Raw genomic sequence first — 18,147 nt, 5'->3', positions numbered from 1 at the left:
CAGCGGTTAGCTTTAGGTAGTTAACAAAGCAAACAAACACCTGCTTCTCAAGTTCACCTTTTTGTCTTTTCCTCAAGCTACGGACACTAGTTCGAAGTCGTAGGATTTTTTTTTTCTGTGACTCCTTTCAGGCTGCAGGTTCAGATGACCACAGTCTAAATCAGAAAGAGATGAGAGTCCTTGGCAATTCCATGTGCAGTCCCATTCACGCCATATATGCGCATCCTTTGTCATCTTCTGCTCAGAGTTAATTTTACATTTTCAGTCAAGGTATCATATGTTTCTGACCTGTACGCTACAATCCTTGACATTCAAGTCTCATTCAGATCAAGTAAAAAAAATGGTGCTGAAAAATGTCCATGAACATACAGATGGCTTTAATGAGAGTGCAAAGCATATGTGCCTGCCGCACTTTTGGGGCTCACAGGGTGCGAGTTTGTTATGCTCACATCTTGTCCTCTGTTCCTGTCAGCACATCCGGATCTTCCATGCCAACCTCCAATCCCACCCCCTCCGATTCCCTCCAATACTCCCACCTATGATCACCCAGGGCCTTTCCACAGACACCCCGGCACGGCATGATTAATGGCCCACTGCTGAGACTCTCCATCCACTCAGCACATTGTTGAGAGGCTCTGTCTGAAACAGGACAACAGTTGCATCCACTCTTCACACCGGGTCTAAGCCCTGCCTGTCAGTCCCTGGTTAGGGCACTGTTAACTGGCCAGATTTACAGCTACTAACCAGCGCTAGGTGGCAGCCTGTCTGGGGAGGTGGACCCCCCCCAATTAATCATGCTCCATTTTGATGGGCACTTTTATGACTACTGAGCCACAGGCTCGACACAATTTTAAAACCAGCACAATACTTGGTGGACCATATCAACCACACACATTTATACACATACTATTTATACCAATTGCCAAGCAAAGCCATTTAGTTAGTTTACTTAAACTAGCTTGATGGCAGCTGCTATCATCCGGCATCCACCTAATGATGAAAACCCAAGACCTGTTCTTAGACATTTTAACTCTGTGCCTCACAGAGTCATTAACCCTGCTGAGGTGCTAAGCGCGCCCCCCTATCCACACAAACGAGAAGAGATGAAAGCTTTGGAGCAGTGGCAGACAGGATACTATCTAGTCTCTGTAATGGAAACCGAGGTCTCTGGTTTAGTTGCAAAGGAAAGGAAAGCCAGAGTTAAACTTAGTTGAGGGTGTCTCGCACCGAAAATAGGCGACCTACAAGCTCACAACGCATCGAATCACAACGTGCTGTGAGCTTGTAGATTGGCTACTTTCGGTGTGCAATCAAGAATAAATCAGGCTGATGCTTTACCAACTCATCGGTGGGCAGCAGTAGTAAATTCCTGAAAGGGTGAAAAACATGCATGTGTAACCGTAACCAAAGATGTGGGGCCACTCAGGCCAAACATGTTGGCTAAATACTCAGAAATTTGTCTGGCACAGCAGAGTTTAATCAATTTGTTTAGTTGATGAATAAGTTACTTATATTATTCCCGTTTATAGATGTGTAAGTGGAATTGATTCACAATCTGAAACTTGTTGAAGCATATGAGCTAGCATGATGAGTCTGGCAATATATTTACACAGGGAAGTGTGTGTGTGTGTGTGTGTGTGTGTGTGTGTGTGTGTGTGTGTGTGTGTGTGTGTGTGTGTGTGTGTTTTCAGACACACAAACATAGCTGTCTAGACTAGGAGTGGTTGCACCACTCAAAGAAAAGTGACAAATTATTCAAATTTATTTGTATGGACCAGCTCTGAACAACTGAGCACAAACAAAGTACTTGAGCACTTGAATGCTTAAAAGATTGAATTAGGTGCAAACAAACATACAACTAAGGTTTCCGTTTGTCAAATTATTTTATTTGACTCTGAAGATGACGCACTGTGAAGCACTGTCAAAATTGTATGATATTCACACTCCAGAGCGCCCGGATTGTCTGTTGTTTTTTCCTCATGATTATTTATATTATTTTTTTAGTTTGCACCCAAATAAAAAAGGAAACAAATGGGCATTAACAAGGCATTAACTTCCAACTTTGTCACATCAAAGGTTTACAGGTGTAAAATTCATTACATAGTTAATAACACCCCAGCCATACAAATTATGGTAAAGTTAAGACAACATAAACAAACACCGGACTGAGAATTTACTATAACATAACATAACATAAATCTATGAGACACCCAATCACTTTCAATCATTGCTAAACCTGTAGGCTAGTTTACGCTGTAGACGTTATAATTTTTGGGGGGCGGAAGTTGTGGGATTTTGGAGGAAGTACCGCTCAAGGAATTGACGTTTTACATTATCTGTGAATGAAACAAGTGTGATTGGTCGAAAAAAATATTGTATCCGGTGAAAATACATCTGACAGATGTTCCGGTCCGAACCAGGCTTTTCTCTTCGCAGATGAGTAAGCCTGAGACCGAGGCCAAGTGAACACAGGAGATGTGCAAAGAGTTCACATGGGGCCAATTCCTTTTTGCGGAATGTCGTCGTGAGTACACACATTTGCATAAGTGATTGGGCGAAATGAATCATGGCTGTTCTTCTCAGGATTTGCCAACTACATTCTGCTGGTTCAATTGGGAGTGATATATGTGCGGATATCAGGTGGCAGAGGAGAGCGGGGGCCTAAAAGGGTGCAGTCATTTCCCACGTGCACAGGCTGCGACCCTCAGAGGCCTAACTATGCCTGCTTGAGCGCAGCTGGGTGGTTGAGATGACACACACACTTGACCTTGAACTGTGATTGAGAGCGAGCGCGTGTGTGTGCTCACTCTTGATGATTGACAAGACAGTAAAATGAGATGAATTAGTGAGGCTGTCAGTAATGCCTGGATTAGCCCATATGAAAACAAACTGAGAAAACTCTAAAACCAATCAAATCTCAAAACACAATTATGACACCGTAATGGTATAATTAAGCATGGGCTTTTGAACAAGTTCCACTTTACCAGAATGTATGAAAGACCATATTTTAACTTTTTTAAAGTAATTTATCTCCTGCCTAATTTTTGCTATTCCGCACAAAATTATCTCTGCTTTGTCCTTTGCTTAGGGGACAGCGAAATAATTATTTGAAAGGTCAGCTGGCATGTGATCAAATCATCCTCCACAACGTTCGTTCTGCAAATCCACTGCCATGCCCCCCATACGACCCCCCCCCCCTACCCCACCTCCCGATATCTACCTCTGGGGCCGTGCTGGTGATTCGAGTCAATTAGAGGTGTGCTTGTGAATTTCGTTAGTGTTTGGAGAAAAAAAATTGAGAAAGCTGTCAGTCAAAAAGGCTGCCCTGGCTTTGGATCTGGTGGGTGTCGGAATCTCTAAACCTGTATTTGTATGAATAAAAATGAAGGGATTTAGGGCCGGCTGCTTCCTCTGCAGACTTGTCAAAAATCTGACCTTCGCTATAAGGGAGAGGGGGTTTGATGGGGAAGGAGGGAAGAAAAAAAGAATTGAAGATTTAAAAAGCTGAGGCTGGGACTGACTTCTGCATAACAAAGGTAGACCAGAAGATGAAAAAAAAAGACAAGGGAGCACGAGAAGGAATAAAATATATTTCTGAATGAATTGCCGTGTTCAACGAACACTTCCTATTCTCCAAGGTATGCTCTACCAATAATACAAATCCACAGAATTATTCAACGGGGGATTGAGACAGATTTGTCTTTTTGTAGATCCTATATGGAATATTGGCAATGTCATGGGAGAGGTGGAACACTCAATATATTGCTGGGGGGGATGCTTGATGTTAGAGAACCCAGCGTTAATGCGTATGGGTTTTTATGGGTTCAAACATGAGAAGTAGACTCAAATGGAGAGTTCATTCTTACTGAGAGCACAAATCATATCTCAGTGCCAATTGTCACTATTAGTTGCTTGTTTGCAATTCCAGTGCAGTGCCAGGATTAGACAAGACATGCCCACATGGCCAGGCCTGTCATCGCATGGGCTACTGGTCCATTTAACCAAATGTTCACTGACTAGTGCACAGCGGAATCATTCAATAGTGAAGACCTAGCATACCATCTGTTAGAGCACACTGCTAGTTGTCTGGCGGGGTGTATGTTGGATATCTAATAGATGATAATCATACCATAATACTGAAAGAAAATAAGAATGTGTCCCTGATTATACTTCCTGCTACGGTGCATACATAAGTTACATAACCGTTTTCCTATTCCGCTTTTATGCCACAATGGTGCACATCTCTGTGTCTCTTTCGTCTGTCTGTCTTTTTAATCTACCCACTCTCCTTTTTGACCGGAAAGGCCCATCATTAGTTTATAATAATAGTAGGGGCAAGACATTTCTTTTAGAGTTTGCAAACAAGCAGTTCAGATGTAAAGACAGATGCCAACCGCAAAGCTGTGGAAAGCACTCAATTATATGGGTCTAATGAGCTTAGGGACGGAAGATTAGGCATTAGGTCCAATCCAAAACATCCCATCCAAATATGAGGCATGGGTTCTGCTTTCTGGTGATGAGGTAGAGCGGCTGGGGCTAGGTGGGGATGAGGCACCGCAACACATGTTCCACTGTTGGCCCAACTTCTCTAACTGTGCCCTCTTTGTTTGAAAATCAAGAGAAAACCTCCCGTCTTCCAGAAGTTATAGGAAACTCACACCCCCCTTTTCAGAAAGAGAGACAACACTTCCTTTCCCAGAACAATTTATCTCTCTGCTTGACAAGACTCCCTGCTATATTTACCCAACTAAAATTGCAGATGATATAGTTCCAGCTGCACTGCTTGCCAGCGCCATAGCACATGGTCCTGCCAATCACACTGGGCAGAACAAGAGGAGGCAGAATTGTGGGACCTTCAACAACGGAATGGAGGAGGGGGAGTTGAAGCAAGAGAGAGAGAGTGGGGGTGGAGGGGGGGGACACAGGGGAGACCGCTTGAGTCAGAGAGAGAAAGAGAATAAGAGAGAAAAGGGTCTGAGAAACCTTATGGGGACTAATCCACATTTCCTTCACTGGTTGGCTTTTGTTGTTAGAGGGAGCTACGATACACACCAGAGTGAATGGAATTACTGGGCTTTCATTAAGCAGACAGCTGGGCCACGAGGAACCCTCAGAGCAGCAGCACAACACAGCCCACCCGGAACATTTCACACAGAAATATTGGTGGGTTTGTGTGTGTATAGAGGAGAAAGAGAGAAAGATATAGCCTGTGTGTATCTGTTGGGAAGGGGGGGGGGGGGTGTTGTTATGCTGCTGCAAAAACAAAAATTGATCAGCGCGTCAAGCACACAATTCAGCTCTGCCCTGGTTATGTGATTTCCATTGTGTCTCATCATAACAAAGACATTAATGTTATGGATATGACAAGGGCTCTACATATCCTATATAGGAACTCATTAATAATTCTTAAATCCTATTAAATTAAGGAAAGGTTAATAAATATAAAAGATGTTAAAAAAAGCAGTACATACAAAGTCCCCTTTTCAAGCCAATAGTAATGGAATCATATGTTACAGATAACAGCACACTTGCGCCATGATGCTGGTAGCCATGGCAAACTAACAAGGCTTTTTGTGATCTGAGGGTGAGAAGGGAGGAGGCTGGAAGTTGTGAAAGGGGGGGGGAAAAAAAAAAAAAAAGAGGGGAAAAAAAGTGCTGCAGATTCCTACCAGGCCCCTGGCACAGCCGTGCCTGTCCATCTCATAGCAGCAGAGGCATTCCCCTGAGGAGGGGAGCACTAGGGTTGTGGGGGAGGCAGTGAGACCGTGGCTGTTGGGACTCCATATGTTGCATCTCTCCCATTGCTTGCGGCTGCTACAACTCTGACTTGTTGGTTTGTGGGAGCTGCCTGGAGTGGACTCTCATTGCAAAGGCATGACGACATACATAGGGCTGACCGCAGAGCTGGCTTGGTTGGTCTGAGGGCTGTCAGCTAGCGCCACTCCATTTACACAGGCTGGCACTCACACATGATCAATCACCACCACACATGGTGATAGAGAAATAGGCAAAACACTGAGGTCATGTTCAATCTTTACACTCAACTAGATATCTGTACTGTTCCAAGTAACATCAAGGAACAAGGAAACAAATATAATCTCATGATAAAAAAGGCCTTAGCCTGGGCCATGGCTCAGTGGTCCAGGCACCTTGGCTGGTAATCCAGTCTGGCAGTGTGCCGCGGGTTCGACTCCCGATCCCGACGACCTTTACTGCATCTCTCTCCCCATTTCCTGTCAGTCCCTCCATAAAATAAAATAAGGCGAAAGCCACAAAGAAAAAAATAAGAAAGGCCTTAATTGCAACTCTAAGTATTCTAACAATTAGGAAAAGTGACTACTTGCCCTACTATCTTCAGGTAATGCAAATTGACTGCTATTAAAACAAGATATGTTTTTTTATCTATGTGAAAGATTTTGCTGTAAAGAATGTCTATGGGGTTGTCTCGATCTGATCACATGATCAGAAATCGGGGTCGATCACGTCATCTTCAAATGATCGGAATCAGACCGGGAGCAAAAAAACCTGATCGGAACATCTTTAGTATCAATATTATATCCATATCATGATATTAGACTGGATATTGTACTATTGTGATATGGCATAAGTGTTCTATAAAAATAAAAATATCAGATCAGGAAAATCAGGTATCAGATACTCAAAATCAAATGATCAGAATCGGATTGTAAGCAAAACAAAACATGATCGGGACATCCCTAGTCTCTATGCAATAAGAGAGGCTGCATAACCTGTCACACAATAAAGGTTCACCCATAAGCGGGTGAAACTGAGCAGTGACAGCGAAACAACTTCCTAGACAGACCAATTGTATCTGCATTTCAACTGTATACTATACGATTATGTTAAACAGACAGTAGGGTTAGGATGGGTTGTCTCTTCTTTGAGCGGTGTTGTTCCACTCCAATGTGTCCGTCTGTCGTATGAACACGACAACACGTTGTTGTTTGTTTTTTTATCATTCCTTCAATTGTTCTCCCTCTATGAGAAACTGCTTAATACTGTTAAAACTTCCAAAGCATACATAGTGAGAATTGGAAAGTGGATCTGACTGAACACACTGAACAATTTCAGTGTGGTAACCACTGGTGAGGTTACAACCAGCTCAGTGGCCTTGTGGTTAGAGTGTCCGCCCTGGGACTGAGAGGTCGAGGATCGATCCCCGGCCAGGTCATACCGTCAAAAATAGAACCCAGTTAGATTGGGGTAAGTCCCTGTGACATACTGTACTAGCATCATGTCCAGTGGAGGTACTTGTTAGTGATGGGAGATTATCGGCAAACACATCGGTATCGGACGATATTGGACTTAAACCAATTCATCTGTATAATAATCGGATTTAGCAGATATTTAATTTTATTATAATTATGTTGAAAAATTAATTTAAAAAAAGCCTGAAAAAGCCTTTTGTGATGATGAAGGCTGCAAATTATATCAGTGTTTTCTGTGCAAGCTTTCGAAAGAGTCAATAGTTGGAACATATAAAAAAAAAAGAATACTACATTCAAGCCATTTATGTTGGAATATGAGCCAACATTTCAACGATTCATCCCTAGTTTTGGAATAAAGAGGCATTGCTTTTTTTCAAATTCAGCCTTTTTCAGAATGGCCAAAATAATGATATTTTTTTAAATACAGAATGAGATCATATCGACATCGGTTATCGGCCATAATAGCAATTAATTATCGGATATCATCCAACTTGTCTCATCGGTGCATCCCTAGTACACGCTACGGCTAACACCTATGGGCAAAGGTAATAGAGAATGCACAGCCACTCTAGCCCAGGTGCTAAACAAATGGCAGTACAAGAGAATTAAATAGAGTCTGCAATAGAACTGGGATACCCGACCGAAACCTGACGGGTCCGGTTGGGACCGTTGGATTAATATAAATAGTTTGATTTATTAGCTGTTAAACAGTGAAGAGTTGAGTATGAGTAAATAACTCGATCCTGCCCATGGACCATGGCAAATTAGGCTACCAATAATCGCCTCCCGCTGGCACCGATTGTTTGATTGAATAGTACTTTATTAAGAGTTTGCAACTTTGCACGAAAAGTCCCAAAGTAGCCTACAGCTGCCCTCTCCACGCTGTGTGGATTAAATATTGCCAATGCAGAATTGCCGATGTCAAATCAATCATCAATGCTGGTAAGACTGCACGAGTGTTTGTGTGTGTGTCGTGTGTGTGTGTGTGTGTGTGTGTGTTATACTATCAGCATAGTAGTAGGTATTTACAAGACAGTGTGGTATGATGTTTAAATGTTAGTCAGGCAAGGCAAGCTGTACATTATAACAATAACATGCTTGCTGTCAGTGCCTTCCTCAAAGAAAAATGAAGGGGGGGCCGGGGGGGAAGCGTCGGTGTCGGGGCGGACGCATATATTAATAATTAGGGTCGGGCTCGTTTCGGGTCAGACACAAAGCTGTCTGTGTCGGGCCCGGGTCAGCCTGTATATAGTCGGCCCGATCCCAGCTCTAGTCTGCAACACTGTTAAGGAATAACTCAGCTCCACTGGTTTATTAATTCAACGTTACCATCACTGGGATCTTCTTCAGGAATGAAGAAGACCTATGGGCCTCATGGCTCGGCAAGGCTTACTACTGTACCTACTTAACTACTGGTGTACACTTGCAAAAGTCCCCATAAGGCAGTAACATGTGTCTTTATGGACTTGATCATTATAAAAGATTAACAAACAGCAGTATCATGTATGACGGATGTGTTAAAATGATCTAGTGGAGAAAAAGACCATGCACAATAAGATGTTGAGAGAGATAATATTGACCAATGTGAAAGGCCAGGACATTTCTCAGTGGAAATCTGCTAAGTACACCTAATTAAAAATGCTCTTCTGATTCACGCAAGGGGGAAAAAGCCACATTGTGATCACAATCGTCCCAACTGACTGAGGTTTATCCACATTCACTGAAAAGTAATCGGTCATGCCTCATCCATACAGGTTGATGCAATATTCATGGGATGCACTCATGACACAAACAACTAAATAATACAAAATGTATTTGGCGGAATTACGGACCCTAAGGACATTTACTCAGAGAGTCCAAGGGAACTGCATATGGGTAATTTGGTCGCATATTGGAAATATTGAAAAGAAAAAAAGAAATGAAAGAACAATTCAGTTTTTGGGGATCAATACAAAAAGCACTGATCTTTCTGAAAAATGGGAAGAGCAAAGTAGATACGGTAGGTTGCTATCAGAAACGGTACAACACTAGACAAAAAAGGGGTGATGTATTAACATTTGGAAGAGAAACAGGGAGAAGATGAGACTTACCTGCTACATCTGCTCATTGTGCTCTGTGACAGTGGATCACAGATGGTGAAGGGTGGGTGCTTTATCACAATGATTATGATCCCCTCTAATGGAGGTAAAGCAACACCCATCACTGACTCCCTTAACCAGTTGAACCCTATCTTCCCTATAGTGAGCAAATCACCAAAAAACATTTAGGTCACAATACTTCACCAGCTGACAATCGGCTATTGTCAGCTTAGAGATTAGGAAGGATAGACACTTGTTCAAGAAGTATATAGGGTTCAAGTAGATAAAGTGTCTGCTTGACATAAAACTGTCAAATTTGCATATATCTTGTAGTGCAACATATACTGTGTCAAAGAAGTTTAAATTAGGTCTTAATATCGTTATAGAACTAATGGTCATAAAAACTAGGCTACACTATGCCAGGAGAAATATCTACCAGACATTCACAATAACGTATGTCTGTCCATATAGACTGAAATACATAATACGGTATATGCTCTCTATATGCTATCTACTCTCACCTATGGTCATGAAGTGTGGGTCATGACCGAAATAATAAGTTTGCGAACACAAGCGGCCGAAATAGGTTTTCTTCGATGGGTGGCCTTAGAAATAGGGTGAGAAGTTCAGTCACACGGGAGAGTGCGCTGCTTCTTCTCCTGGAAAGGAGCCAACTTAGGTGGTTCGGGCATCTGGTTAGGATGCCCGAACGTGACTTGACTACGGATAAGCGGTTGAAGATGGATGGATGAATAATAGACATTATGTAGGTTTACATTTTATAGACTGTCACTGCACACATGATCTATATCAACAAAAAGCTGCATACCTTTTATGTTGTTGAGTATATCTTTGAGTTGCGCGAAGCTATTAAGTAATGGGTCCTGTTCTTCATCCTGTGCAGACAGAAAGAGAAAATGCTAGCATGAGAGGACATTTAAAATCAGAATTGGTGGAACCTAATTTGCTTGATGACAGCATTCTCTAAATGTATCCAATTAAATGTATACTACAAACCCGGTGCTTCAATGTTTTCTCCACACAATAACAAATAATCAGAAAAGCATATTAGGCTTGAGAAATTCAGACACCATTCAGATCTAACTCAATTTAGCTCTGATTTCCCCGTTGTGTCACACAACTGTAGTATATACAGTAATTTGAAAAAATGCAAGGAAAAGGGTACACGGTACAAGTATTTTCCTTCCCTGACTGGAAGAACTCTACTGGAGGGATTGAACAACATTTTAACAAAACATATTCCCCCCCCCATTTGATGTTTTGATGGTGATGGGGAGCACTGTCCAACTACACATGCGTCCAAAATCCCCCAAATGTGCTCAACTGGATTAAGGTCCATTCATCTGATGACTGTGAAGACCATAGCATATGATTTTCAGACTCATTAAACCATTCATAAAACTCAAATCATAATATATAATTATAGCTTACCAATGGAGTGTGGGTATTCCATCTGGAGTTTCTCTTGATGGCACCAACTACTGCACTAATCTCACCTTGGACAATGTAGATGTTTTTGTCCACCATCCTGCTTCCTAAGAGGAACACAGAGGAAGGTTTGGTTGGTTAAAGCTGAAACTGTAGCAAATGTTGTCAACACAGACCATGTGAAAGAACTGACCATGGCCAATACTGTACATCTTGATCAGGTGACCACAGACATAGTGTATCGAATCGATTTGTATGAGTTTTAGACGATATCTGTAGTAGAGGCAAAAAGTGTGTTTTGAAGAAAACACATCAACACACAAAAATCGTGTCAGGTGGAAATGGGTGTGGCCTAGTTGAGCTGCATTAAGATCCAAAGTTCTTCCTTGGCCTACTGGGAGTGTGCAAACTGTGCATGCAAGTTTTCACGACAATCAATGCAACATTGCTGGAGATGCTGCAGACAGACAGACAGACAGACAGACAGAGACATGGATGTCCAGTCAGGAGAAAAAACATAGTCTCTCCGGCCTTCGGCAGTCCAGATATCCTTAAATGAAATATGGCATTGTATTATTATAGTGCTGTTTCAATCTACAACAGTCTCTAAACTATACATTGTGGGCTACAGTCAGTGCCCTTTCAGTAAACTCTGGCAATGCTGCCTGTCAACTGTGCAAGTTAAACAAGTAGGCCTAGTTATTTCTTGCATCCCCTGCAGCAGTTTAGGCAGGCAAACTGGAATGAATCGATTGTATTGGAACATGTTTAGGACCAGCTAAATGTAATAGAATTCAATATGCCAAAAAAAACAACACCAAGTCACAAAGTTAAATACAGACCCAGAAAGAAAAGCAGGTGCGCTTCCTCTGGAAACTGCGCTTGGTTAAAGGCAGTGGGTGCTCAGCTTTGAAAACCAACTCATCTCATAAACCAACTAAGTGGAAAAAGCGACACTCCAAAATAAAAGACTGGCTCAGATGCAATTTCTCATGATTATTTGAACGGTGACGCATTTCTGCAGTATCCTTCAGAGCAGATTAAAAAGACCCCTCAATACAACTGCCAACATCTGCTGAAAAGTATGGCAAGATAGAATAGCATAATACCGAGCCTAGGTTATGTGGATATAATGCCTCGAACCAATCTGGATAACCAAACAGTATCAGGAATCAGGATGTCATAATGCGCATATTTGAGAAGTAGGGCATCTTGAAATGGTTGGATTAACCTTTTTTCCACGCCATGTCAGGCACTGTAGAGACAATATACTTCGCTATATATATGTGTCGCTGTCGAGCGGGAAGTGGGAACCATGTATGTCCAAAACCGTTACTTGGAGGAAATTGGAACTTTTTCAAATTAATCCAATGTAGTTATTATTTAGTCATAGGCTTAATACTTTATTGGTTAAATATTTATATAATCCACAGATAGATTTAACCACTTTCAAGTTCAACCTTGTATCCTATCCCTATTTTGGGCATATAATTATAGGCAAAGATTTTCAATAAAATCTCACAAATTTCTTGTAGATCAGCTAATGTGCTATTTGTTTAATAGAGGGTATGCGCGTGACATCATCAAACCCGGAAGTTATGCAGGAATGCCTACTGAGTGGCAAAAAACTACTTTCTGGCCTTGACAGTCCATACATCCAAACAGAAAGTTCAATCTGATTGCATTAAACAATGTTAAACTCACTTTGCATGTTTTGCATGCGCATACCCTCTATCGTGTAATAACAGTGTAAAAAAGGATATACATTTCTGAAAAAAGCATAACATTTTAAAGATGGAGATACAAGGTTTCTGCCCGACAGCAATGACTTGCTGAGGACTTGAAGAGGATGAATTAAAGATGAATGAAATATGGAAGAATGAAAGATGGGTTGTAATAGTGTCGAGACAGAATAATAGGCTTAGTGTTGGATTCAGCTAGTATAGCTCATTGACAGACAAAAATGTATTCATCCATGCTTGAATAGTGATGGCACATGCTTAACACTGACAGTAGGCATAACCTTTTTTAATAATTTCGTAGGTGTAGGACCGTTTGGCATACAATTTCAAAGTTAGAAAAGTAAATGTAATCTATTCTACTCTCGATACTTAAAAGTGACTCAGAGCTGTTAATCATAGCTTGCGGCGGTGGCTCAGGGGTAGAGTGCCTGGATGGGAACCGCAAGGTTGCCAGTTCGAACCCGGGCTCCCCCAGAGTTACTGTCGAAGTGTCCTTGAGCAAGACACTGAACCCCTAATTGCTCCCGATGTGCTAGTTGGTGCCTTGCATGGTTTCCGCTGCCATCGGTGTGTGAATGGGTGAATGTAATGCACAATCTATGTAAAGCGCCTTGGATAAAGGCGCTATATAAATGCACCATTTACCATTTACCATTTATTAAGTTATACCTTAGGGATGATGTGTTGGGAGTTACGTCCTGGGTCTCACTTAAAGAACCTATAGGCTTGGATCAAGACTAGATTCAGATGTATGTATTTGAGTCTGACTTTTGCATTCTTATCAGCAAACATCTATGATAGTCTTGATCCAAGAAGTTTTCACAGCAGTGAAACATTGATATATTTCATAGATGTGTATAAACAGAAGCTGAAAGTCTGTTACATTTAACTTCATGCTGAGTGCTGACATACAGATCCAACCTTCAGCTGGGCCTGGGTTTACCCATCGCTTATTCGCTGACATGTCAAAATGTCTGCTATGAAAAGGATCAATATACACATATGCAATGATACAACACATACATTGCATTGGTGTCAAATGGGCTAGCATTAACCACATAGCTAATTGGATTAGCTAAGCAAAGACAATTGATTGATTGATTGAAATCTTTATTAACAGTTTGCAGAATTACAGTACATTTCAAGCACAAACTCAATACAAAGACTGTTAACTGTGAGTGGACGACCCAATTAAGCCTTACACTTGTTTACAACAGGGTCCACATTGTTCAATTCATCAAAACATTTAGAGACAAACAAATAGACACTTCTATGTAGTTAAAGAACAGAACAGGAATTCATCATATAGGAAGCGAAAAGGGAAAAAAAGTATATATACAGTGAGGGGAACAGGGGGATAAAAGAAAAGAAAACGAAAGACAGAGTGTAGGGCGCCTGCACACAACACCATGCGTTGATGCCATGTGTGCATATGTGCAGGCACCCAACACCACGTCCATACAAAAACATAGTACAATCCATAGTACAAAGACAGAGTGTAGGGCGCCTGCACACAACACCATGCGTTGATGCCATGTGTGCATATGTGCAGGCACCCAACACCACGTCCATACAAAAACATAGTACAATCCAGATACAAATTCAGCTTTTACAGAGGCCAGTTTCGAATTGCAGCCATCCGTAGGTGCCCTTTGAGAGCAGTTTTGAAGGAGCCAAGGGATTCACATGTCTTAATGACTGTTGGTAGGGCGTTCCACATTTTGGTCGCATAGGAGCGAAAAGAATTTAGTCCCTTGTTTGTGCCGAATCTGGGTTGTACATGGTTTGTTGCACTCCCTCTGGTGTTGTGGGTGTGGACTTCGTTTACATTAAGGAAGTATTTAGACAGGTACATGGGTATCTTGGTGGTGTATCTAATCTTGTGGACCAGACCCATTGCAAGATGCTGTACTCTGTCGTCGACCCTAAGCCATCCCAGCCTGTCAAAGTGGGCAGGGGTGAGGTGGGTTCGGGGGGTGAGGCCAAGTAGGAGCCTGACCAGTTTGTTTTGGGAGGTCTGGAGCCTTGTTTTAAGGGCCTTTGAGGTGCTGTGGTACCAGGAGGTGGATGCATAGTCAAAGAAACCTTGTACAAGGGCTCCTGTTAAGGTCTTCAAGGTGTTTTTGTCGACCAGTGAGGAGATCCTGTAGAGGAATCTTGTTCTTTGATTGACTTTTTTGATTACGTTGGTGGCCATCTTATCACCGGAAAGATTGGCCTCCAGGATGGAACCTAGGTAGGTAATTTGATCCTTCCGTGTGATAATATCATCACCAACTCTAACCAAGAAGCCATCTGCCTTTTTGAGATTACTATTTGATCCGAAGAGAATGGATTCAGTTTTTCCCAGGTGTAAGGATAGTTTGTTATCAGCGAGCCAGGTGCAGATTCTACCGAGTTCAGAGCTGAGGGTCTTTTCAACCTGCAGTTTGTTCCTGTCCGAGACCAGCAGTGCTGAGTCGTCTGCGAACAGGAACAAGTTGCAGTCACAAGCTGAAGTCATGTCGTTTACATATATTAGGAACAGTAAAGGCCCTAGTATGCTTCCTTGTGGGACGCCACAGCTCACTGGGAGGGGGGGGGACAGTGTTCCGTTCACTTCCACCATCTGTTCTCTCCCCTCCAGGTAGGATTGCATCCAGCTCACTGATGTGCTATCAAAACCAATAGCTTTAAGCTTGTTAACCAGTATGGAGTGGTTCACGGTGTCAAAAGCCTTTTGGAGGTCCAGCATGACCATGCCGCAGTATTTTCCAGCATCCACCTCGTGTTTGATGTGGTCGCTCAAATAGAGAAGGCATGTGTCAGTGGAGTGGGATGTTCTGAAACCAGATTGGAACTCGTACAACAATTTATTAGTGGCAAGATACTTTTCAACCTGTTCATAGACTATTTTTTCCATCACTTTCGAGATGGAGCTTAGAATAGAAATAGGGCGGTAGTTGCCGGGTTCTAATTTGCTCCCTTTTTTGTACAGGGGGGTTACTTTGGCCAGTTTAAAATCTCTGGGGACCTGTCCTTGTTTGATGGAGAGGTTAACTATGTGGGTGATGACTGGAGCTATGGAAATGGCTGAGTCTCTGAGAAATTTGGAGGGAATATTGTCATGGCCAGTGGCCTTGTGGGGTTGGAGGGCACTCAGTTTCTTAAGTACCTCCTCAGTTGTTACCATTGTCATTTTAAAATCATCTTTACAAACACCTAGGTTTTTGTAGAAGCCTTTGATGTGCTCTACACCAAAACGCCCAGAGTGGGAGGGCAGTTTGTTAACCAGCATTGTTGCAATGTTTGTAAAGAAGATGTTCAAGTGATTGGCTACATCAACCTTGTCAGTGATGAGGGTGTTATTTGATTTGATGTTTATGTTAGTAAACCTGGTTTTAAGTTTCTGACCACAGCCTAGTTGGTTGTTTAGTAGCTTCCAGAGCTCCCGAGGATTGTTTTTGATTTCCTCGGCTTTATCATTGATAAAGTTACTTTTGGCTGATTTGGTCATGGCAATTACACCGTTTCTTAGCTTGTTACATTGGGTTTTAAGGATGCACAGTTTGGTTTGGAGATCACTGTCGAAGCGCTTAGCTAGCTTGGACTTGCATTTAAGAAGTTCAGAGCATTTGTTGTCTCTGGCTTTCATTGCAGTCAGTATGTCCGAATTCATCCATGGCTCCGAGCGGGTTTTGACCCTGATGGTTCTCAGAGGAGCCATGTTGTTTAGTACTGTTGTAAATTTGGTTTTAAAGCCAAGCCATGCTTCTTCGACTAGTGAGCTCCTGAGCACATCGGACCAATCCAGTCTCTCCAGTTCTAGGTTAAAGGCCTCACTAGAGTAGGTTTTGAGGTCCCTAGATATGACTGTTTTGTGACAGTCAAATTTTAGTTTCTGTATTTTGCGGGTACAGAAAATCATAAAATGATCACTGAGCCCACATACAATAACCCCTTTCTTGGAGATTCTGGATTTGTCCGAGGTCAGAATGAGATCAATGACAGTTTGAGTAGAATCACACACTCTTGTGGGTTGGGTAATTAGCTGGCTGAAACCATGCAGATCACAGTGCCAATAGTAACGAGCTGACTGACATTACATTGTGATTTCAGTTTGATAGACAAATGACAGCTCATTCGGGAGACAAATGCAGGAAAAATAAGTTAGGATAGGGCCGTTTGGATGACTGTCGACGTGTTAACATGAGCTACACTTTCACTTCTACCAGCGACAACGGTTACGTAGCCACTTAGCCTAGCGGCTAACGTAAATATACCAAGGACACGACAGTGATATCACAGACAATATGAACACACAGCAGCGCTGTGCTGAGGACCTGAAGCACTTCCGCTACATAATGTGACGTCACCATAACATCCTTGGTATTTTGTATTCCAGCATAGCGGAAGCATCTAGTCGAGCTAGCTAGCATGAGAAACAGTCGTCTAGCAGTTTGTTTTCCCCCCAATGTGTTTAACTTGACAACACACCAGACATCGTGGCATCAATACAGCAGCACACCACAGCGTAACAAACAACCCTCCACAGCCGAATGAAGCACCCTACCTGTGTGTGAGCACTATTTCCAAGATGGAGTCCTCCTGCAGCTAACGCTAGGCTAGCTCGACGGCTAGCAGGCTAGCCGACCAACAGTGACTAAAGAAGACCAAAGTTCAATTCACAGTGACAGACCACAGTTCTCATGCATCGCAGTTCGTGGAAACCATTGACATCAAACACGGTTGATTCATTCACTCGCGATGACGGTCCAAAAAAGTGAACAAATTCAACACATCCAACCAGCTGTCAATCTGGGCTTGGTAAACACACTGACGTGTAAAAACTCTGCGTCCTCAACCTAACGCGAGGCTTTCGGTGTTTGTTTGGCAGATTTCGGAGCCAATCACTTATCAGCGACGCGTCAAACTTGTGTATGGAATTCCTGACAATAAAATGTGGCAATATTTGTCATGTATTATGGAATACATTACATTACAATTACTTTATCAATAGAATTATGAATGAGATACAATTGTAATAGTGAAATAAAATAATTCATCATGGATCAAATTAGCAGTTTATAGGTCGACTCGCCATTAGGTTGATTAGGTCATGTGATGACGAAAGCACTGCCAGCATCTCCAGTGCTCTGGGGCATTGCATTGGTTGGTTGGTTGAAAAAAAATAACTTAATACTTAATTGCTGACTGTAATGCTGAATGTTAATAATTACTTTAATAGCTATAGCTGAAGAAACAGATGGGTTCATCACATCTGACAACTCAAATCCATAAAAAACTAGATGATATTTGCAAGCTTATAGGTTGCAAGGTTATAATGTCCAGGCGATAGTGTTTGTTTCAGCTAGCTGACTGACTGACAGACACAATGTAGTCTATTCATCCATGCTTGAATAGGATAACACGTACATTCTTGACACTGACAAATAGGTGTTAGGACAAGGTTATATTATAGTTCTGATAGTTCAGGTGATAGCTTATACTTTGTACAACACTGGGCACTGGGCACGTGCATGTGTGTGTGTGTGTGTGTGTGTGTGTGTGTGTGTGTGTGTGTGTGTGTGTGTGTGTGTGTGTGTGTGTGTGTGTGTGCGTGTGTGTGTGTGCGTGTGTGTGTGGGGGGGTCCTACATTATACAGAGAG

General features: G+C 42.2%; 1 protein-coding gene across 4 annotated transcripts in view; it reads right to left on the bottom strand.

The window, feature by feature from the left end:
• The window catches only part of gbf1 (golgi brefeldin A resistant guanine nucleotide exchange factor 1), an 85,279-nt gene extending 67,975 nt beyond the window's left edge, over positions 1-17,304 (bottom strand). For all 4 annotated transcript variants that reach the window (XM_080782814.1, XM_080782812.1, XM_080782815.1 and 1 more), the window contains exons 1-3: positions 17,051-17,304; positions 10,760-10,863; positions 10,137-10,203 (exon numbers count right to left, since the gene is read on the bottom strand). In XM_080782814.1, the coding sequence (XP_080638940.1) occupies positions 10,137-10,203; positions 10,760-10,855 (163 nt within the window). In that variant the 5' untranslated portion in view covers positions 10,856-10,863; positions 17,051-17,304. The remainder of the gene's footprint in view (positions 1-10,136; positions 10,204-10,759; positions 10,864-17,050) is intronic.
• Between the last annotated feature and the right edge of the window lie 843 nt (positions 17,305-18,147).

The sequence above is a fragment of the Protomyctophum bolini genome (assembly GCF_963924005.1).
Source record: "Protomyctophum bolini genome assembly, chromosome: 14".
NCBI lineage: Eukaryota > Metazoa > Chordata > Actinopteri > Myctophiformes > Myctophidae > Protomyctophum > Protomyctophum bolini.
Note: the sequence above shows the minus strand (reverse complement) of the source record. Positions and strands in the feature narration are given on the sequence as shown.